The sequence below is a fragment of the Aspergillus sydowii genome (assembly GCF_001890705.1).
Source record: "Aspergillus sydowii CBS 593.65 unplaced genomic scaffold ASPSYscaffold_7, whole genome shotgun sequence".
Classification (NCBI taxonomy): domain Eukaryota; kingdom Fungi; phylum Ascomycota; class Eurotiomycetes; order Eurotiales; family Aspergillaceae; genus Aspergillus; species Aspergillus sydowii.
In genome coordinates this window covers 438,030-459,324 of record NW_024467865.1, presented here as the reverse complement: position 1 = coordinate 459,324, position 21,295 = coordinate 438,030, and the positions used below count along the sequence as shown (strand labels likewise).

Genomic DNA, 21,295 nt, shown 5'->3' with positions numbered 1-21,295 from the left:
CACATTATGTACGGAGAACTAGGCAATAAATTGGTATTCTGAACCTCACCCAATCTAGATATCAGACCCATCTACCCCGGATTAAACATACAGATCTGCCCAAAGAATGGGGGGGAAAGCATGTCAAACAAACATCTACTAATCACCCAAGCCAGGTCCAACATGCCAAACGCACGCAATCCCTCGCACACCTCCCGCCATACCAAACCGAGCTCGTCCGTACCGTCGCGCGCGAAGTTCGCGATCTCGACCGCGACGTCGCCCACCTCCTTGCCCCCTTCGAAGGAAACTTCAACCCATCCCAAGAGCCTGCTGTTGCGTGCGCGCTGTTGGTCGATCATCTCTGTATCCGGCGTAACAAGCGCTGTCTCCTTGCGTACCATCGCGTGCGGACTGAGAAACTGGAGGAGTTATGCTGGAAGGGCATTGATGTACTAGAACAGCAAGCGGCGGCGGCCTCTGCGATGGCGGGGTTGGAAGATGGGACCGCCGGCAATGGTGGGCAGAACAGCGGAAACGAGAGCTCGTTGAGTCCTGATGAAGAGGAGTATTTTCGGCAGTATAGTGACATGCTGGCTACGTATAAGGGACAATGGACAGATATTGATCTTACGGGGAGTCTGGAGCCGCCGAAGGATTTGTTTATTGATGTGAGAGTTTTGAGGGATGCGGGGGAGATTCAGACGGAGTATGGGTATGTTGCCTTCACTTTGCTTCGGGATCAAGTTGCGTTGTGGATGGGTTGCTAACGGCCGCAGGGTCATTAATTTGACGAAGAACAGCCAGCTCTATGTGCGACATGGCGATGTTGAACGGCTTATAGCACAGGGGTTTTTGGAGCGGTTGAGCTGATGGGCTTATCATGCTTGGCTGCGTGTGCTTGGAGTTGTGGGGTCGGTTTTTCGGTTTTGTTTTTTTTTTAGTGATACCCATGGTGTTTGATGCGTGTAGATAAACCACATCATTGCGTTCTGAAATCTAACTTTGATAACTTATGGAGTATATTTATCATTTAAGTTACCTAAAAAAATCGGGCCTTGTATGACTAACCGTTCACTGTTCCTGAGCTGAATGTGGAGGTGTCAAGCACATGCCGAAAAGCAAGTTGACGGTTACGGTTTTCCTGCATGCAGCTCATCGGCTGATCTGCGAAATCAGTCAACGTCTCGACAATTGAACAGAATGACACTCCCTGCAACATTAACCCTGGGTTTTTGGTCGTTCCTATGGTATTTATTGTTTCCTGTAAGATGTGAGATGAGCCCAAGTTATCTCCAGAACAGGGCAGAGAGTTGGAGCCAAGTGGGCCCGCCAAATCCAGCACCCTCCGCAGATAAGACTTTTTGCTCAATTCGCCGATAAGGACTGCCAGGCGAAGCTTCCTTGGAACTACCCCAAGAGCTTCTTCTGACTCCATCACCACCTCCAACCGTCAAAGGCTTCTCTTCCCTCTCATGTTGTCGCCCTGCCGCGGTTCCTGGCTCGTCTCTGCAACCCCCGGGCGATGCCAATTGTCGCGCTCCCTGTAACTCTTGCGTCATTCCTCTGAGCGCCATTTGTGAGAATTCAACTGTGAGTGACGAACCTGTCCGCTGGCTCAATTCCGAAACCGGGTTTCGAATAAAACAACCCCTCCGATCGTTTACTTGTGCTTCAATCGCGATGGGTGTTCTGGGCCGCCGGAAGCGGGCGGACTCGCAGGCCACCCACCCGCCGCACATCTCTAACGACAGCCCTGCGCCAGGCACGATTGGTGAGCTACCGGAGCCAAGCAGTTTTCCCCCTCGGACGATAGGCTCGGAGCCGGTATTATCTGGCGGGACAAGTTACAGGACGCCGAGCCGGTCATTCTATCACCGCTCGTTCCATAATACTTCTGGTAAATGAGGACCTTTCAGCTTGCTTAATACAATGGTGGTTACTGACTATAGGTCTGTCTAGATCCGGCGCACTACTCCTCCCATGGCCTTCGAGAACAAACTGCAGAACTGGCGTCGTTTGCCTTATCGAGAGAACCAAGGGATATACCTCCGGCCATGGAAATCTTTCGGCCTACGGACGGCCCAGCTGATGCCGAAACACGGTCGTCGCCTAGTCCGCAGCCGTTCGGGTCAAGTGGGACAGATGAGATGGGCCATGAGCCGACTGTGCATTCTGGGGGATCGTCAGTTCTGACGGCCATGATCCGTGATCCATCAGCTGGTCTCAATAAAGATCGGAGTGCCGGAACCCGGAATGAATCAAGCGGAAGTAAAGATGCGAGAGTTAGATCGTCTTCCTCCGTCAATGAGGACGAGGAGGACACAAGTACCGAGCAAACGTCGTTGCTGCCCAAGTCAACGTCAAGGTCACCCAGGACCTATGGGACAGCGAGCGATGTTGAGAGTCAGGTATATACGCCGAAGGAAACATCCAGTGCTATCCCCAATGCTCTTTCGACGATCTCGGAGTCCTTTCATGTACTCGCTCATCCGAAGACATGGGATCGCAGAGCCGTATGGCAACGGGGAATTGTACATCCGCTGAGCCTACTACCTTCGGTATTCCTGGGGCTACTCTTGAATATTCTGGACGCGCTTTCATATGGGATGATTCTGTTCCCATTGGGCGAGCCAATATTCTCTGATCTAGGCTCAGATGGCATATCTATGTTCTACGTCAGTACCATCATCGCTCAGCTGGTATTCTCCTGTGGAGGCTCGATATTCCGTGGAGGAATCGGAAGCGAGATGATCGAGGTCGTGCCGTTCTTCCATCAGATGGCCTATACGATTCTGAACCGGGTTGGAGACAATCCGAAGTCCGTTATCGCCACCACAATTCTATCGTTCTCCGTCAGTTCTATCCTTACTGGTCTGGTGTTTTTCTTAATGGGGACATGCAAGATTGGCGCTCTCATTGGATTCTTTCCCAGGCATATCCTCATCGGGTGCATCGGAGGAGTTGGCTTTTTCCTCGTTCTTACGGGTCTCGAGGTATCAGCTCGACTGCCTGGATCTTTCGAGTTTAATATTCCGACTATGCAGAAGCTTTTCAGTTTGGATGCTTTGGCCCTTTGGATAACGCCCTTGTCCCTCGCGATCGGTCTTCTCGCCCTGAAACGTTTTGTCAGATCTAACTATCTAGTCGGGGTTTATTTCATTGCTGTCGCTTTGTGTTTTTATATTATTAAATTCATCGCCCATATACCCATGGATTCATTACGGAGTAGCGGCTGGGTCTTTGATGCTCCTTCATCTGTCAAACCGTGGTACCATTTCTACACACTTTATGGTGAGTTGACTCCTACTATTGCTAATTGGTTTGGCGCAGTTTTTCTAACTATTTCAGATTTTTCGGCTGTCGATTGGCCCGCTTTTGTTGATACTATCCCAGCAATGTTTGCGCTCACATTCTTTGGCATTCTCCATGTTCCTATCAATGTCCCAGCATTGGGGATCTCTACGGGCGAGGATAATTTGAATGTAGATCGAGAATTGATGGCTCATGGTGTGACGAATGCTCTTTCGGGATTCGCAGGCAGTATCCAGGTAAGATGGTAGAAACCACATGAGAAAAGTCTTTACTAACATGTTTTTTTTTTTTCTTTTTTAGAATTATCTTGTGTATACCAACAGCCTGCTTTTCATTGACAGTGGTGGAAACTCCCGCTTAGCTGGCGTTATGCTTGCAGGGGCCACTGCAGGTATTATGCTAATCGGTCCTGTGATTATTGGCTTCATCCCGGTTATGGTTGTGGGGGCTCTGATATTCCTGCTCGGTATTGAGTTGATGGAAGAAGCTCTAGTGGATACATGGGGAAAGTTGCATCGGCACGAATATCTCACTGTAAGTTTCATCCTGCTAGTCTATCAGCTTCAAACTGACGTTCTAGGTCGTCATCATCGTCGCGACGATGGGTGCTTGGGATTTTGTAATTGGTATCCTGGTTGGGATCATCCTGGCTTGCCTGAGTTTTGTCGTTCAAACTTCACGGAAATCTGCCATCCGCGCCACCTACTCCGGCAAGATCGCCGGTTCTACGGTTCGGCGGCCGCCGATTCAACATCGATACCTGAAGGAAGCTGGGCGGCAGACTTTGATCCTCAAACTTGGTGGCTATCTTTTCTTCGGAACCATTGTGGATGTTGAGAATACCATGCGAGGACTGATTGAGGATGAAGCATTCAGCAGACTTCCGATAAGGTTCATTATCCTGGACCTTTCTCGAGTATATGGAATCGACTTCTCGGCCGCTGAGGCATTCACACGCATCAATCGAATCCTCAAGAAACGGAACGTGCGGATGACTATCTCTGGTCTTGATGTGGGAGGAGACGTCGGCAAGAGCCTACAAAACGTAGGACTGCTCGAGCCTGAGTTTGACGTCCGGATATTCGAAGATTTGAATTCTGCCCTCGAATATTGCGAGAACGACTACCTCAACATCTTTTATAGCCACCGAGAAGCATTACTGAAGGGCAAAACCACCTCCCAGAACCTCGAGGTCCCAGTAACCCAACACCAACCCCAGTCAGCCGAAGGCGTCGTGGGCTCCCCGAGACATCAATACCTCCATCGCGCAGCAACAACAACCCTCAGCGAAGACGAAAGCGCCGTAATCGTCCCAGCGGCTTGGTCCGCAATGCGCCAACCCCTCCCCCTCCTCCTCCAAACTTTCCAAGGCCTCACTTCCCAAAATGAAGACTTCTGGTTCCCAGCATGTCCCTATTTCACCCGCGAAACCTACTCCTCAGGCACAATCTTGTTTCAAGAAGGCGACGTCCCGAACGCGTTTTACCTCCTTGAGTCAGGGATGCTCCGTGCTGAGTATGAGCTCCCGCAGGGCCGCTACTTCGAGCTTATTGTTGCGGGAAGGCCGTGCGGCGAACTGCCCTTCTTCTCTGAGACTCGCCGCACCGCTACCGTTAAGGCCGAGAAGGATTGCGTGATCTGGAGTTTGAACGCGGAAAAATGGAAGGCCCTCCGGGAGCAGGAGCCAGATGTTGCGCGTGAACTGTTGACTGTGAGTTTGAAACTGACAACGGAACGCATGGATAGTATTACTTCGTAAGTATTGACAAATACTGGTTTGCATTTTCTGCATTTTCCTGGGATCGTCCTTGCTAACAGTCCTTTTTTCTTTCTTTTTCTAGTTATGTTCTTACGATGGCGGCATGATGTGATTCGGGTTCGTTGGTTAATTAGAGGCGGGGATCTGGTTTTTTTTGCGTTCTTCGTGAGGTTGTCATGCTTTTCCACTGGCATTACGGAACCCGGTCAGCTGTACATACGACATACGTACACACATGATGCAGTATCCATATTCATATTTTTCCTGCTGTAGTGTTGATGTTTTGGACATGGATAGCGTACTTAGCTAACTAACTAGTCGACTTGTTTGTTATTTAACTTTACTGAGGGAAGGGGTCGATCATATATAAGGACTATTTGCGAAGCTGATAATATGTTCATAAGGTTGCTTTATCTATATTGCCATTAGGGTTGAGAGTTTTAGGTCGATAGCGCAGTGTGCCTTGGATAGTGAAGGTAACTATTGTGTTTCATGTTTGGATTATGGAAGCAGTACAAAAGCAGGTGACGTTGACGCAAAATTAATCTTCATTTTGTGCGATTGTTACCACCAGTGAGGTGATCAGAGCCATAACCAGAGTCTGACTGGGATGTACAACCTGACTAGGACTGTCAACGTGATCAACAATCAGCACGGCAATGGATTCCGATGAATAACCCGACCCGGTCAATGGAGGATAAAGATCCGTCCAAGAAATGATCAGGCGCCTGTTTACTTTTTTCTGATTAACCTGAAGCAAGGTCTGTTTCACGTTATTGGTGTTAATCATTACTTATATTATTATAAACGATGGTGGCGTTTAAGCTGGTTACCTATTAATTATTAAGTGTGGTTAATTATGCTGTTGGGACCGGGACCTAAATGATGCTGGATGCGATGACGATGTGCTCCGTATGTTTCTGGCTCTCTGCGTGAGGGGTTGGCGGGCTCGGCCCGGTTACAAACTGAGCCTACTACAGTACTCTGAGGATGCGCCCCGAGGCGGGATACAAACTCTGCAGGAAGTGAGTTCCATCCTTGGGCCTTCTGGTTAGCGGAAGGGGAGTGTCGCAGCCTCGCAGCCTCAGACAAAAACGATTTGTACTTTGCAGCAATTGCTGCGCTGTCATATTCGCCTCTCTGCCACCTCCGTGTGCCCTCAGCCCGTCAGCTGCGCAGGACGGTTATCTACATGATCTTCATGCACGTACTCCGTAATTCGGAGAATCCGCGGAGGACAAAGCTATGTGCGCAATGCGACATGACTTGCGACGCGCACATGGAGAATGGGAGATGAGGTCTTCCAAATTCCAAGTTTCTCCTTCGGTAGTTCAAGTGGAGTTGAGCGTTGAGCAGAGAGTACGAAGAACGTGCTATGATTTGGTGGACAGGGACGGGTTGACATTTTCGACGAAAATTCCCGATGGTGAAAAGGTGGCCAGAAAGGGGAACTACTGGACTCGGGAAGCGATGGACACGGCTCAAAAAGAGGATCATCAGATCGACAGGGCCTTGATTGGTTCGTGTTCATCGCCATCAAAAAGCCAGAGACATGACGGTGAAAAAAACGATGAAAAGGGGGTGGATCTAATCCGAAACAGCTCGTAATCTTTGACGGAACAACTTCCATTATCGTCGGCCATGCCAGACGAAGCGAGGAACGAGATAAAGTTGTTATTGAGAGCGTTGCTTGTTTTTGGCGATTGCGGAATCGACTCGGGGCCCTCTGTATAAACACCTCCAGCCAGTCCAGCGGATTGTAGGGCTGGAGCCAGCAGAGTATCGCATATCTCCTGGACAGTGGGGCATTGGACTTGGAGCCGGAGGACAACCGTGCGCGATGTATCAATCTGGAGCTATCAAGTAATCGTACATCCAGGATGCATGGCACCAAATGAGGGGTCGACGGTTTGCTCTGCTTGGGAAAATGAGGACATGGGCGTCAACCTGCGCGTCAAGTGTCGCGGGTTTGAGGTCGTGGAGGGGCTGATTGGGAGCTGGTTGGTTGTCTGGCAGCCGGCAGTCATGTGGTTGGAGTCGCGTGGATGGGCAGATTATCTAATGGCCTGAACTCAGGAGCAGCTAACTGCCTAATCGGGCTGGCCCAAGCCAGTTCCATGGAAGCCCGTTCAGTAGCGGCGAGTTAGTTTGTGCTCCGAGATCACACAACCCCGGCCTGTTTTGACCAAGTCGATGACCAGATTAACTGCAGAGGCCTGGCATGGCAGCCTGACAGTCTCGCGAGTCGAAGCGCCGAGCCTGGGATATGCCGGTATGACAGGGGTCAAGAACGCAGACGCCAGAGTCGCAGGGTTGGTACTTGGTGACAAGCGCAAAGCTCAGGGCAGGCTCAGGCTTTCAGGGCGGAATAATATTGGAAGATGGATCCCAAGGTCCATGGTGTCCTTCGCCAACGAGTCGCTGGATCCACTTGCTCTTTGCTCTCGCGGGAGCGCCTGACTTTTCGCATTCCTATCAACATCAAGGCGCCAGCAGGAGTTCTTCCAGGTCCATCATCCGCTTGTCGTCAGGGCTCTAGTTCATAAATTAACCATGTATCGGTTGCGCCATGGCTGGCGACCAGCGAATATAGGAATAATAAAGTCTGAAGCTGTGAGGGCAGATTAGCTCACTAAAGGACTAGGCCCCGTTAATCTGCATGGCCGGTAGAAGCTGGACCAAGCTACTCCCACTAGTCGCCTTCCTAACTCAGTCCAGATGCCAGAGAAAATTTGAAAATTTTCGCGACTCAGCAAGTGACTGCTCCGCGCCGTGCTCCCTGAATCAGGGATGCACCATTTGTGATTGGCAAGGGCCCCTTTTCTGGAAAATTAACAGGACCAAGTGCCCTAATTAAGCAGAAAAGACGAGCTGCTGGTCTGCAGCTCCCTTCCCAAACAGGAGACCTGCCCACCCTCCTTGGCCTCCTTACCCTCCTTTCCTCACTTTCCCTTTGCGAGCCCAGCCCCTGCTCCCTCTTTTTCTTCCCTCTTCCCTCCTCTTCTTCCCTTCTCTTCTTCTTTTCTTCGCTGCATCTCAGAGATTCCTGCGACTTCGCTTCTCCCCCTCACCACCTTTTGCCTTCGTTGTGATACCCGAGCTCTTTTGGCTTTGCGCTGAGATTGCTCTTGTTCCTTTCTGTTGAGATACCCCCTTAAGATACCCTGCTCGACCTGACGTCTTTTTACGAAGCTTCTTGCTTCTCTACGACTTACTTAATCCCATCAATACCTTTTATAATTACTTTTTAATCTACTATCGACACCATGTCTGACGCCCAGAAGCCCGTCGAGGAGACCCCGGTGGCCGCCCCCGCCACTGAGACTCCTGCTGCCACCACTGAGGCTCCGGCTGCTGAGGCTCCTGCTGCTGAAGCTCCCAAGGAGACCCCTGCTGAGGCCACCGAGGCTGCTCCTGCTGCTACTGAGGAGCCCAAGGCCGAGGAGGCCAAGGCTGAGGAAGCTAAGGAGGAGACCAAGGAAGAGCCCAAGGAGGTCACTCCCGCCTCTGAGGGTACCCTTGGCTACAAGGCTCCCGGTCTCGTCAAGTAAGCATCTCACTGGGCATGTGAAAACTTAGCTGGAAGCTAATATGTGCGCCTAACAGGAGCCTCCGCTTCGCCAAGCGTTTCTTCTACTTCAGCGACGATGCTGTCGAGTCCAAGCAGCTCTCCGTCTTCCGCGGTAACGAGAAGCCCGCTGTCGCCAACCCTATCGTCGCCTGGGCCAGCCAGACCGGCAAGGGTTTGCTCTTCTTCACCAAGCGCGCTGAGGACAAGGCTACCCCCGCTGGCATTATCAGTCTGGTAAATTCCCAAAGATAAATAATTGCACCAGAAGGAAACGGGCTAACATGCGAATAGACCGACATCTCCGATGTTACCAAGGAGGGCTCCAATGAGTTCCTCTTCAAGCTGAACGGCCACAAGCACACGTTCCAGGCTGCCAACACTGCTGAGCGCGACAGCTGGATCGCCGCCCTTGAGGCCAAGTCCACCGAGGCCAAGGCTGAGAAGGAGACCATCACCTCCAGCGAGGGTTACAAGGCTGAGCTTGAGAAGCTGACCAAGCCTGTTGTTGCTGCTGCCGCCGCTAAGCCCACCGAGAGCAAGGAGGAGGCTAAGGAGGAGGCTAAGGAGGGCGAAGCCAAGAAGGAAGATGACAAGGAGGCCAAGGAGGAAGAGGCCCCCGCTGCTGCTGCTGCTGCTGCTCCTGCTGAAGAGAACAAGGAGAAGGATGCCAAGAGCCGCTCTCGCTCTCGCAAGCGCACTTCCCTTTTCGGATCTCTCCTCGGCAAGAAGGAGGAGACTGAGGAAAAGAAGGAAGAGAAGAAGGAGGAAGAAGCCAAGGCCGAGGAGCCCAAGGCTGAGGAGCCCAAGGCCGCTGAGACCTCCACCGAAACCCCCGCCGCTGAAGCCTCGACTGCTGCTGAGCCGGCCGCCACTGAGAGTAGGTGTCCCAACCCAATATTTATAGAATGAGCCACTCATTAACCTTGCCTGTAGCCCCTGCCGAAGGTGAGAAGAAGGACGAGGAGAAGAAGGAAGAAAAGAAGGACGAGAAGAAGGAGGAGACTGACAAGAAGTCTAAGCGTGCGTCCATCTTCGGTAACTTCTTCCAGAAGGTCACCAGCCCCTCTCAGGAGAAGACTGAGAAGGAAGCTGCTGCTCCTGCTGAGAGCACTCCTGTCGCTAGCACTGCTCCTCAGCTCGACAACCCAGTCGAGGAGTCCGGTAAGCCCATTGAGCCTGAGAGCGTGACCGCTGCTCCCGAGGTCGAGGCTGCCAAGGACACTGCTCCCACCGAGTCCCCCGCTGAGACTCCCGCTGCCACTAAGGACAAGCGCCGCACCTCTTTCTTCGGCAACTTCGGCAAGAAGAAGGGTGACTCTGACAACGAAGAGGGTGAGGCCAAGCCTAAGAACAAGCTCGGTGGTCTTTTCCGCAAGCCCAGCAAGGCGGTGAAGTCTGAGCCTAAGGCTGAGGAGGAGTCCAAGCCTGCTGAGCCCAAGACTGAGACTGTCCCTGAGGCCGCCCCCGCCGAGGAGAGCTCCAAGCCTGCCGATGCCCCTGCCACCGAGGAGGCCAAGCCCGTCGTCGCTTCCACCTCTACTCCGGTCCAGGCTGCTGCTTGAATTTCACCAAGGCCAATCGAATATGAGAAATGGTGGGACCAGCGTTATGAGTACTCAGGCGCTTGTGCATCATGATCAATCTCATCTATGAGATGGAAAAAGCAGAAAGAAAAAGAAAACGAACAAAAAACCCCACAATACTTTCAGTCCATACTACTCGGATTTTTCTCTAGCTTAATGTCGCCACTGTCATTCCGGTTGCGTTGGCATTGCTTCCTTGTGAGCACTGCATGTGGCTGGAGTGTCAATGATACCCTCTGCTGCTTTGACGGTCGATTTTCGTGACAGCCTAGATGTTTGATATCGGGAGTCACAGTTCATTCCTTTATGATATCCGATCTCTCAGGGGATACCCCTTTAGCCTGGGAGATCATGCGCCGTCCAACTAGATTGATACCACTTGTTGTTTATAGTTTGCTTTGTTACTTGATTGCCGTTGCCATTTGATGCACTGTCATGATACCGGGTTAGGTGAAAGGTGATCTGTCTGGTTAAATATGGTTTACTTTGGATCCTCGACTCTACTGATTGACCCCTTCATGGGCAGCTGTGTACCTTAGGCACGGTTGGTTCCCATCGATTGGCACAACATAGGTAATAACTAATAGAATCAATGCATTGTTTGATAATTATCAGATTGCGTATTTGTAAATTTATGAAACAAGTAACAACGGGCTAGGTAATCTACTGATGATGGCAATCGCTCCGTTTTACGAACCATACCAGATCGATGGTGTGGTGGGAATATTTTCCGAATTTTGTAAATTACTGCGCCTGATTTCTCAGGCGAGAAGGAGATTCGACTACTGTACACTGTACATAAAAGGTTTGGCCGAAACCAAAACCCTTTGGGCACCTTTTTTTTTTTTTTTTTTTCCTTCCCTAATCCCAATTCCAAAGGAGCGAACTCGAATCTGGGAACAAAAGTAATGGTTTGGTGATCTAAACTTCATGGCTCAAAGGCCAGTTTTGGTTTGTGTGCAGAAGTCACGGCGCAGCATCTGGGGTCCTGAGCCGAAACCCGGTCACTCAATAGATTTTGAGAGTTCCATGGAAATGTCCTTTGACCCTTTTACGAGTTTTACAGATTATGGAAAAAATCCCTGCCCTCGCAATTGCTACGAATTGGTTTCAGTGAAATTATATGCGAATGTCAGACTTCGACCGGGGATAGCCAATATTGTCTTCCATCCCAGGCTCCGACATTGAAGGAGACACGTCCAATCAATCTGAGGAAACTACTCCGTAGCGCAAATGAAGAACGACGGATTCTCCGCTCCCGTTGCAACTTCCAAGTCAGATGGACATGAACTGCGGGCTTGTCGACGGAAGAATCCGGTCGTATTGAGTTCTGGAATGCAAAGGCACGCCCTTCGGCGACGCCAACCAGGATAGTCGCTCCGTAGTGGTCCATCGCGGGGAGTGAATCGGGTAAATGATCTCCACTCCACGGCTGACCAAAAGTTTGTACGCACTTTTTTTCCAAGGATTCGACGCTCTCTTGTGCTGCGGGCTTAATTATGGAACCGGTGATGAAGCGCTCATCTCATGTTCTGGAGCAGTGCCGCATCTGGACTTGCGCTGGCCCGCGTAGTGCATAGAACTGGAGAAGGACCAACCGCGAAATTGGGGCTGAGCCGCCTGTCTCACTTGGGCTCTGCAAAGGGGTTTCCCAATTGACTCCCCGAGCTCGAGGAGAGCCTGGGGAGGCTGTGAAATTAAAGCGATGCACATAGGACAATTCTGGTTGGTCAATTGATAATCACGACGTCAAGAAATCGCATCGAGTACGAGCCTCTCAGCCTCCAGGCCGTCTCCAAGAAGTAAAGAACGGCAGCAGGCAGCGAGAGTTTGTCAGCCAGAGGGCCCCGCGGTGGCCCACTCTTGGCTCCTTCTCGCCAATCGAATCTCGCATCGCCCTATGACTCACAACCTGCTGACCGTGGAAATTGCGCCTTGCCATATGTGGTTAGCTCGACAGGCGGAGAAAAGAGGCGCACTGATTGGACCAGGGGGCCGGGCGACCGCGCACACAACCGGAGTTAAAAGGTGCCTGATTCCCCGTCGTTGCCTGGGTTCTTTTCTCTTTTTTTCTCTTTCATCTTTTTCCTCCTTTCATCCCACAACACATCCATCCATATTGTTACAACCACTGTTTAGCCGCTTTTCTCAAAAGCCGTCACCATATCATCTCAGTTAAACCAAAGCCTTCAATATCTTCGTCCATCTCAAAATGGACTGCTAAGCGCATCCCCCGCTGCCAGCTCGTCTTTCTCAGCCGAGACAGACATCATAGATCCTCAACGGACTACGTTTTCAACTCCCCCCTCAAACATTCAACTTTCAGAGTCTCCTTCCCAGGACCCTCTGAACTTTAGCATCGCTTCGCGTAGCTCAAGTTCTCTTTCAAACCCTTTCACCACGTTCGACTTCACGTCGTTCACCACGGATAACCATCAGCAAACATGGCTTCCTTCACCCTCGCCCACGCAGCCTTTGGCTCAGAATCTGAATCCGGATCACAACAACAATCACAACAGCAACAATTCGAGCTCTCCACACGAGGACTTTGTGCTCTATCCCGCTTCGCGTCCCCAGCCTCAACAACAACAGCAACAACACAGGGACTCGCGTGCTCCAGCACATCTGAATCCAACCCCTAGACAACTTGCCGCCTATCAGCGCTCTTTGCTCCAATCAGGACAAGTTCAGCGCCGTCATTCTGTCAACTTGCATCAGCAACAACTAGCAGGTTCCCCAGTCCCGGTTTCTCGGGTAGCCCGACTTGCAACGCAGTCTTCCGGGTATCCATTGTCTACTACTCTTCGGTCCAGTCCTTCTAATCGGACGCACTCTCTGCGTCGGTTCGCAGCTTCGAATTCTGCTCCTGCGGTTTCGAATTCTAATTATCACTATCGCCCACCTGTCCCTCTATTCAATAACAGCACTGCCAATTCGCCAGTTCAGAACCAGTACACACAATCGATAAACCATCGTCGCATCATGTCTACTCCAAACATTCCGCAAGGTGAGTTTTGTTGCCTAAACACTCACTGTCTCAGCCTAAATACTAACATGGACGGTTCAGACCTCTTCGACTTCGGTTCGGACAACTTCGGTGACGAGTTTTCCACCGACCCGACCATGCTCTCTCCGCATCTCATCCCTACTGGCATTATGGCGTCCAAGGACGCTATGGGTGATGTACCTTCGGGTACCATCTCCCCAAGCGATCTGATGATGGATGCTTCTGCTCCTCCTTCAGCTTCGTTCACAGATCTCAGCACACCTTCTTTCGATTCGCCCGGATACTTCAGCCAGGACACCTCTCCCATGTTCGGTACCGATATGGACCTTGCTCCTGGTCATGAGGAGTGGGATTCTCTGTTCCCAACTCAGGAGGGGACGTCTATTCCTTTTGATCCGTCTGCGTTGGAGATCGCTGCTTCTCTTTCGGAAGTCAAGGCCGAGCAACCAGCCTCCCCTGATGTGGCGTCTGTTTCTTCTCCTCGTTCGCCCAAGACATCCCGCGGCTCTTCAGTTAAGCACTCGACTGTTGCTGGAGTTAACGCACGACGAAGCAAGCCTCTTCCGCCAATCAAGTTCGACGAGGCCGATCCTGTTGCAGCTAAGCGTGCGCGAAACACTGAGGCTGCCCGTAAGTCTCGTGCTCGCAAGCTTGAGCGACAGGGCGACATGGAGCGTCGCATCTCCGACCTTCAGAAGGAGCTTGACGAGACTCGCCAGCTTGTGCAATACTGGAAGTCCCAGGCTCAAAGCCGCGGTGCTTAAGCGAACAAAATATTCAATTCAATCGGTCATGACAATGTTTTATATGATTGTGTGCTATCTTTCTGATGCTGTTTTTATTTGCTGTTTTTTTTTTTTTTTGTTGTTTTTCTAAAGCACAGTCAGAGTGTGACCTGTCGTGGGCGGGGGCGGAGAAGCCTCTCGTCTAATTGACGTCGAAAAGCAAACAGTCAGCAGAGACCTCGGTTCTCTGCTGCTGGCGCTTTGGACTGAAGAAAAAGTTTCCTTTCCCTGGATAAAGCGCAAGTGCACTTTTCCATTCTCTTCTCTTCTTTTCATGCGCCTTCGTGGTTTTATTATATGTTTTTATATTTACCTGTCTTTACTATTCGTCGGCCGGTTCTGATGTCTCCCAGAAAGGGATTGACTCGTGGCCTTTGTGTTTTTCGTGTTTTGAGTACTACGTGCTCCTTAATCATCTGTACCAGATTGTTTTCAATAAAATCAGACTGTCACTCGCTACTCTTGGTTTTGAAATGTAGATGTAGTCAGCTTGACCGTCATTGTCTAAATACGTACGTTACCTGTGTCTTCACTCTTCAAACCCGTCAGCGAGCGAATCCGCCGGGTCTAGATCATCTCCCCAGTCCACCTACCAGGCTACCCACAAAGTGACAGTTGTGGAAAGTTGAGGCTCTGTGCCGGGCCTAAATCGTTCAGTTGTTCACGGGCCGTACTTCAATGGATCCAACTGCCAGCGCATCAACAGAGCCGCATGACCGCATCAGCCGCGTGCCACGTCACTCCACTCAGCGTCGCTGCACGAAGTACGTACTAGGTAGCTAATAGGAGTTCTGGAACTCGAGGCTGTGCGAGCCCCCTCAAGTATCCGCATTGATACCAAGCAGCAGTGGTATGTGAGTTTCAGCGGGGCGACAGCTCAACCTGAGTTGAAAATATCTCGGCGTGGTTTTTAGTGGGTCTACGGATACAAATACTCAAGCCATGACATGGCTTGAAGCTCAGCGTAGCTTAAAATCTCTAAACCACGCTGAGACAATTCCAACCCGCGTTGAGCTGTAGGCCCAGTCTCAGCTGGTTCATCGTGGAAATATTTATAAATCGATGCAATATGGCTGTTCTGTGGCTTTCAATGCTTTCTATTGTATGATACTTTTCTTATCTAGGGACCTGCTGGTGGATTTAAGGATTATAGTGTCTATACGCACTAATATATACGTTGAATATTCATTCAAAAGGGGTTTATGATGAACAGCTCAGACTTGCCTTCTATGGAGTACCTCATAGACCTCGTGATTCCCATCCCGTTTTCAAGTCCATGTCCATTCGAACTTGCAGGCCAGGCTTATTCGATGCCGGTCCGAACCTAGATCCTCAATAGGAAGTACCAGCTCTCCCTTGCGGAAGGCAGTTGCAGTCACCATGGAGGCTGGGCCAGACGGATGAATGAGACCAGTCTGACTGCATGCGAGAGCGGAATGGACAGAAGTAAAGGTGAAGGGGAGGCCTCGGAAGTATCTGATCCATGTTTTGTCATCATCGCTGATTGTGGCTCTGAAGGGGTTGTGGTGTATGAACTGAGTAGGTTGGAGTTCAGCTCAAGGCATCTGTGCCCTTAACCTTGCCCTTTTCCATCTTTGCCGTTCGAGAACCGAACTGAATGGCACGTTTCTTTTCACGCGAAACATTTTCCAATCCTAGCTTAAGTGCTAGAAGACGAAGCGCTTTCTTCTCGTGATCAATACTGGTATCTGTTGGCAGGCACTCAGGAACTCCGAACCCGCATTTCTCCCAGACGGGTAATTGGACCACCCACGCAACAAAGTCTTCATCCAGGAATGGGAATCGCGCTTCGCGGGCCCAATGTGCGATTACTCGGTTATCACGGCCGAGGTTTCGCTTCCCCAGGCGGCTGACGTCCAGTTCGATTTCATCAATGAGGCCTTCGAAGCCGTGGCGCGAAAATGCTATTCCGTGCCTTGCATATCCTGCGAACAACTCGTCTGCACCAAGACCAGATAGGAGGACGCGGGCAGGTGTTTTGTACTGGGAGGGTTTTTTATAGGGACCTTGGCTATCGAGCGCTGTTCCTTGACCACGCGCAGCAAAATATAAAGCGCATGCAATAGAAAGGTCCATTTCAGTGTTGTGTGGGCGCATCAGGCGCTTGACGGTGTCACGATGCGCAACAGTTACGACATACGGAATGTCAATAGCAACAAACCGCCAGTTGCGGTTAGGACAGATGCGTTGGAGCTCCGCAAATGCAGCTCGCCCAGTGATACGATCTGGGCAATCTTCATACGCAGATGAGGTCTGCTCGAACCCCTTTGCCGCTGCAGCTACAACTCGTGGGTTTTCAAAGGCGACATTCAAAAGATCGATTGTCTGTCCAGCGGGTAGGATGTCATGAGCGAGTCGTGCAAGAAGCGTACAATCGAGACCCCCGGAGAACAGCACGCCAACCCTGACGTTGCTATCACCGGCAAGGGGCGGCTCTCGGACATTTTGAATCCTCAGTGCTAGGGATTCGCGGAGCCTGCTTTCCAACTCTCTGATAACAAACGATGTAGTAGTTAGTGGCGACGGAGTGCCCTTCGGAGTTGCCTTATTCATTGGAGGAATGGGACTTATCTGGAGGCTTAATCAGTGACCCGCCAACACAATAGAGATACACGTTAAGCCGTACCATATGATATGTCTGCAAGACCTCGTGGCTCCAAGGTATTTTTGATATTCTCTGGGTGTCGAAACGGATAGGCCCCGTAGCCGGGATTGGTTCGTGATCCGCAAACAGATCTTCTTCGAATTCGATCATATATATACCGTCCGCCTCGATTTCTTCAAAGGCAGGAGATGAAGACAAGCTACAAATCGTGAGATTCCCTGACTCGTCGAAGCCCCAACAGAGAGACCTTCTTCCCAAGCAATCTCTTCCAAAATATAATCTGAAATTGACGGCATCATAAAACACAAAGGCAAACGGCCCGGTGATCTTACTGACAGCTTCTGCTACTCTCTGAGCGGAATCGGGCACACCATTGTAATTTCCTGAGAGATAGTCCTGCGTGGAAGCTTGGAGAAGGTGGCTGAAAACGATCTCCGTGTCGTTTCTCTCCGGTATGGGTTGCCCGGCTATCTTCCACGCGTCGCCATTCCATGCAAGTATAGATCCGGTTCTACCGCTATCAGTAAGTGGTTGTCGAACGACACCGTCTCCTCTCATTGAAAGGACCGTGCTTCCAAATGAGAGCCATAATGGGCGGCCACCTTCGCAATTGAACAATTTATTGAGTTTCGCGCCGCGCACACCAATGCTGTATGTGCCCTCGTCCGGGCCCCGTTTTGCCAGCAAATAGCGAAGATCTTTGTCTGCAACCACTGGGGTGTCCTGTGCTGTCAGTGAGAAGAAGATTCCGCACATTCTGTCTTATCCCTGGCTCCCATAAGGACCGAGTTGCCCAGGCACGGAATAACGAGAGAAAGAAGGAGAGACGCGAATAATTTCAAGAGAGTACTCGGATATCGGCGGAACTATGATCCCGCCCCCGATTCTCATGATTCAATGTCAGTAGTTCAACCTCACAAGCCCACTACAACGCTGGAGTATATGCGGACTGGTTCCAAATATTAACTCGGCCATATAGGGCACTTTAACATATTGTTACACCTGATCAGCCTACCGGTTTCCTCATCCGCGCCGCAAAACAGCCCCGCCGAAGCCTGCGAGCGTCTCCCAAATAAAGTCCCCCGCAACATGGTCCATACCGCCGCCTGAATTACCGCGTCGTCGAAAACCCCCTCCTTTTCCCTTATTCACCCCGTTATATGCGAATATCATATGTCCGCTCCAGGCACTACGGACTGCCCCACCCCCGATACACAAGGGCGAACTCAGTCGGAGACGCCCAATGAGGGGGATGAGGCTGAGCGGCAAGTGACGTCGGCTGGTCTCGAATCAGCAACACAGGCACAGAATAATGTGAAATCGGCCGAGTCTGATGGTACCGAGAACGCTCAGTTGAAGGGGATGCAAGAGGCAGGCGCATTAGAATCCCGAACGCAAGAGTCATCAAATATTCCACCCGCCATGGACACCGCGAACACTACAACTGAGAAAAGCGCTGTTCCGTCGGAACAGTTGGGACAGCTTTCAATAGTAAATGATACAGCTGAACAGAAGTCTGTATCAGATACGAGTGCGACCCCACCCCCTCCCCCAGAAAAGGATGAGCCATACCTCAACCGTACCGGTACGGGTACTACTGAGTGGACGGAGAAGGAGCTTCCAGATGTCCCGAACGGTGATGAGCAGAAGGCGGACAGTGGCAAAGACCGCGCGAAAGATGATGATTCTCAACCGGAAATTCAAAACATCATGGGACAATTTGCGGAGACCACCGATGGCGGAACTCAAGAACAGGTGTTGTCCCCTCGGATGGAGTTGGCTGAACAATTCCTTGGGAGTCAGGGCCATTTCCCACCAAGGAAATCGAGCTTAGACCATGGGATGGCTGCAGGGCTGAACCAACAAGCCCCTAGGGCAGGGTCGGGATCCTCATCATCGGAAAAACAACCTGCGGCAGTTCACAGTAACATGCATCGGAACTCTACTGCCGAGGAGTTCACTCTGACTCGACGTTCGTCGACCTCAACAGTCCTTCCGCCTCCTGAGCCTGAGCCTGAGCAGCCATTCGACTTCCACCGTTTCCTGGAACAATTACGCCATCGCACCGCCGACCCGGTTGCGAAATTTCTACGCTCGTTCCTCCATGAATTTGGTAAACGACAATGGATGGTTCATGAACAGGTCAAGATCATTAGTGACTTTTTAGCCTTCATTACCAATAAAATGGCGGTCTGCGAGGTTTGGCGAGACGTCTCCGACAGTGAATTTGATAATGCCAAGGAGGGTATGGAGAAACTTGTCATGAACCGACTGTACTCCCAGACATTCTCGCCTATTATACCCGGCCCTCCATCAATTCCACGGAGCGCGAGTAGAAGTAAGCGACGTGAGATGGAGCGGTTGCATGGGCCTTGGCGGAAAGGCCAACATCAAGAAGATGTTGAGCGGGATGAGGTATTGGCTCAGAAAATGAGGATTTACAGCTGGGTTCGAGAAGAGCACCTTGACATTGCGCCTGTGAACTCTTCAGGCCGACGGTTCCTGAATCTTGCTCAACAGGGTGAGTTTATGCCACATTCATAACTCATGGTTCTTCTCTAATGATACGCAGAACTCATGAAAATCAACGGTTACCGAGCACCTCGAGACAAAGTCATTTGTATCCTCAATTGCTGCAAGGTTATCTTTGGTGAGGTTCTATTCTGTATTAATACCGAAATGCATGGACTAATGCATCTATTATCAAAGGTTTGCTGCGAAACGCAAAGAAGGCAGATACTTCAGCGGATTCGTTCGTGCCACTTTTGATATATGTCGTACTCCAAGCCAACCCGGAGCACCTCGTGTCCAACATACAGTATATTCTTCGATTCCGTAACCAGGATAAGCTCGGAGGGGAGGCGGGTTATTACTTATCCTCTTTAGTAAGTGTCACAAGCGCAGCAGACATTAGAGAAATGCCATGTATAAGCTTTCTAACCTCTATCGTCTTTAGTCTGGAGCCATCCAGTTTATCGAAACATTAGACCGAACAAGTTTAACTGTGAGCGATGAAGACTTTGAGCGAAACGTCGAAGCGGCCGTTTCAGCCATTGCTGAACAGAACCGTGCATCCGAAATATCGGACCCGGGAGCATCTGCCGAAGGTGTAGGCCCCTCGCGAAAATCGGCCGATGTACCACGCAATCTCAGTCGAAGAGACCCCTCCCAATCCAGGGAAGAGGACAATGCACCAGTATCCGGGCTATTGCGAACAATCCAAAAGCCGCTAACTACCATAGGGAGAATCTTCTCGGATGAACCCGACTCGCCGCAGGACACGGCGCCTCAGGCTGGGGTTCCACAGCGGCTAACTCCTAATGTATACCAACCACCTCGTGGTAGTGGTGAAGAACTACGGCGCTCAGGCGAAAGTTCTCGCTCACGTGCAACACAACCCTCACCTTCGCGGAAACTCGATGCTCAGGACGCTGCTGCCCGTCAGGCTAGCGCTGAGGATGCGGAGGCCCGGCGGATTCAACGCGCCGAGCATAACAATGTAGTGGAAACACTCTCAAATATGTTTCCTAATCTAGACCGTGATGTGATTGACGATGTGGTTAAAATAAAAGAGGGAAGGTAAGTCTCTACACAATACTAATGACCAACGAGCAGATGTGGCTAACACCAACCATTATTAGGGTCGGTCTTGCGGTAGATGCATGTCTTGCACTTAGTGGGGGTTAGTTCACTATAAATTATGGATGGTGACTCATTACTGGCAATATGTTTCATGGGTTTGAGGTTCGTGGACCTTAGACAGTGTCCTAAGATCTACAAATTTTCGCCGGTCATAGCTATAAAGACCTCATGACAGGGGCGTGTTTAATAGCAGTAGAAGGATTTACCGATATTTATCGGATACCACATGAACTAATACTAGTACGTACTCGATGTAGTCCTGGATGGGAACACTCCAATGTATTCTGTTCATTCCAACATAAATTATAGAAAGACACGATGATCAACTCTGGAAAAGAAATGCATGGCATCCAGATTCACATTGTCTGAGGCCTATTCATAGCAGTACTTTAATACGCTAGTACGGAGTAATAAGTACTCCACTATGTAAACAGTGAATTGGCTGTCTTGCCACTTTGATAGTGATGGTGAAGGTGAAATACTCCCCTTCACCACCATATTCTATGTGCCGACAGAACCCAGCCTCGCCAAAACATCCATAGCTCTTCACGTAATATTAGCCCCACAACGCTCACCGAATCAGAGTTTATTCTCGCCTCGCTTACGACTAGCGCGTTTCCCTGGCCTCCTCATCGGCTATAAATACCCCGTCCCCCCAGCGCCCTTTTCAATTTTTTCTTCTTTCTTTCTTCATACTTACCTTGTTTGGGTGGCTGCGATCAAGAAGGCGGTCCACCACAGATTGGTCCCTGCATTGCACAGCGCGGCGGAACGGTCTGTTCAACGGCCTTCGGGTCATTGACAGGCGTATTCTTTGGCACTTTCCTCTCAATGAGAGACCCCTTTTCATCAGTTCTTGGGCCAGTGGCTCGAGGGTGGAGAAGAGGTTGTGCAGCTCTTGTGTACTGTGTGAAAGAATCGGTAAATTTAAAAGTCGTGGGATGTCTTTCAGCGATATATTTGTTAAATACTAAGGCTTGTGTTATGGCTTCTTTTGCTGGGTTGTTTCGGGTATTGCAGTTGGCCCG

At 50.6% G+C, this 21,295-nt stretch overlaps 6 protein-coding genes across 6 annotated transcripts; 5 read left to right on the top strand and 1 right to left on the bottom strand.

The window, feature by feature from the left end:
• Nucleotides 1-6: 6 nt before the first annotated feature.
• On the top strand, nucleotides 7-852 carry ASPSYDRAFT_154727 (DNA replication protein PSF1; the record flags this gene model as incomplete). The annotated part of the gene is made up of 3 exons (XM_040842393.1): nucleotides 7-33; nucleotides 156-694; nucleotides 759-852. 3 exons carry the CDS (start codon nucleotides 7-9, stop codon nucleotides 850-852), a joined length of 660 nt encoding a protein of 219 aa, XP_040701270.1.
• Nucleotides 853-1,171: 319 nt separating this feature from the next.
• On the top strand, nucleotides 1,172-5,427 carry ASPSYDRAFT_46614 (sulfate transporter family protein). The gene is made up of 6 exons (XM_040847274.1): nucleotides 1,172-1,879; nucleotides 1,942-3,273; nucleotides 3,331-3,530; nucleotides 3,595-3,828; nucleotides 3,875-5,049; nucleotides 5,136-5,427. Exons 1-6 carry the CDS (start codon nucleotides 1,663-1,665, stop codon nucleotides 5,158-5,160), a joined length of 3,183 nt encoding a protein of 1,060 aa, XP_040701269.1. The 5' UTR covers nucleotides 1,172-1,662; the 3' UTR covers nucleotides 5,161-5,427.
• Nucleotides 5,428-8,319: 2,892 nt separating this feature from the next.
• Nucleotides 8,320-10,186, top strand: ASPSYDRAFT_154461 (uncharacterized protein; the record flags this gene model as incomplete). The annotated part of the gene is made up of 4 exons (XM_040842375.1): nucleotides 8,320-8,600; nucleotides 8,660-8,858; nucleotides 8,916-9,501; nucleotides 9,558-10,186. The coding sequence occupies 4 exons, from the start codon at nucleotides 8,320-8,322 to the stop codon at nucleotides 10,184-10,186; spliced, it is 1,695 nt and encodes a 564-aa protein (XP_040701268.1).
• Nucleotides 10,187-12,787: 2,601 nt separating this feature from the next.
• Nucleotides 12,788-14,032, top strand: cpcA (amino acid starvation-responsive transcription factor GCN4). The gene has a single exon (XM_040839842.1). It carries the CDS (start codon nucleotides 13,190-13,192, stop codon nucleotides 13,976-13,978), a length of 789 nt encoding a protein of 262 aa, XP_040701267.1. The 5' UTR covers nucleotides 12,788-13,189; the 3' UTR covers nucleotides 13,979-14,032.
• Nucleotides 14,033-15,550: 1,518 nt separating this feature from the next.
• ASPSYDRAFT_90749 (asparagine synthetase domain-containing protein) lies at nucleotides 15,551-17,381 on the bottom strand (the record flags this gene model as incomplete). Its single annotated transcript, XM_040852381.1, has 2 exons — nucleotides 15,551-16,591; nucleotides 16,647-17,381. The coding sequence occupies 2 exons, from the start codon at nucleotides 17,379-17,381 to the stop codon at nucleotides 15,551-15,553; spliced, it is 1,776 nt and encodes a 591-aa protein (XP_040701266.1).
• Nucleotides 17,382-17,668: 287 nt separating this feature from the next.
• ASPSYDRAFT_46608 (guanine nucleotide exchange factor VPS9) lies at nucleotides 17,669-20,635 on the top strand. Its single transcript, XM_040847272.1, has 5 exons — nucleotides 17,669-19,146; nucleotides 19,198-19,275; nucleotides 19,335-19,510; nucleotides 19,582-20,204; nucleotides 20,267-20,635. Exons 1-5 carry the CDS (start codon nucleotides 17,799-17,801, stop codon nucleotides 20,310-20,312), a joined length of 2,271 nt encoding a protein of 756 aa, XP_040701265.1. The 5' UTR covers nucleotides 17,669-17,798; the 3' UTR covers nucleotides 20,313-20,635.
• The last annotated feature ends 660 nt before the right edge of the window (nucleotides 20,636-21,295 follow it).

Bases quoted from the DNA above. Each gene is read 5' to 3' on its own strand.
- ASPSYDRAFT_46614 (XM_040847274.1), top strand. From the start codon at position 1,663: ATGGGTGTTCTGGGCCGCCGGAAGCGGGCGGACTCGCAGGCCACCCAC. The intron at 1,880-1,941 runs GTAAATGAGGAC...AGGTCTGTCTAG, and splicing joins CTCGTTCCATAATACTTCTG to ATCCGGCGCACTACTCCTCC. The intron at 3,274-3,330 runs GTGAGTTGACTC...TAACTATTTCAG, and splicing joins CCATTTCTACACACTTTATG to ATTTTTCGGCTGTCGATTGG.
- cpcA (XM_040839842.1), top strand. From the start codon at position 13,190: ATGTCTACTCCAAACATTCCGCAAGGTGAGTTTTGTTGCCTAAACACT.
- ASPSYDRAFT_46608 (XM_040847272.1), top strand. From the start codon at position 17,799: ATGTCCGCTCCAGGCACTACGGACTGCCCCACCCCCGATACACAAGGG. The intron at 19,276-19,334 runs GTGAGGTTCTAT...CTATTATCAAAG, and splicing joins TTGCTGCAAGGTTATCTTTG to GTTTGCTGCGAAACGCAAAG. The intron at 20,205-20,266 runs GTAAGTCTCTAC...AACCATTATTAG, and splicing joins GTTAAAATAAAAGAGGGAAG to GGTCGGTCTTGCGGTAGATG.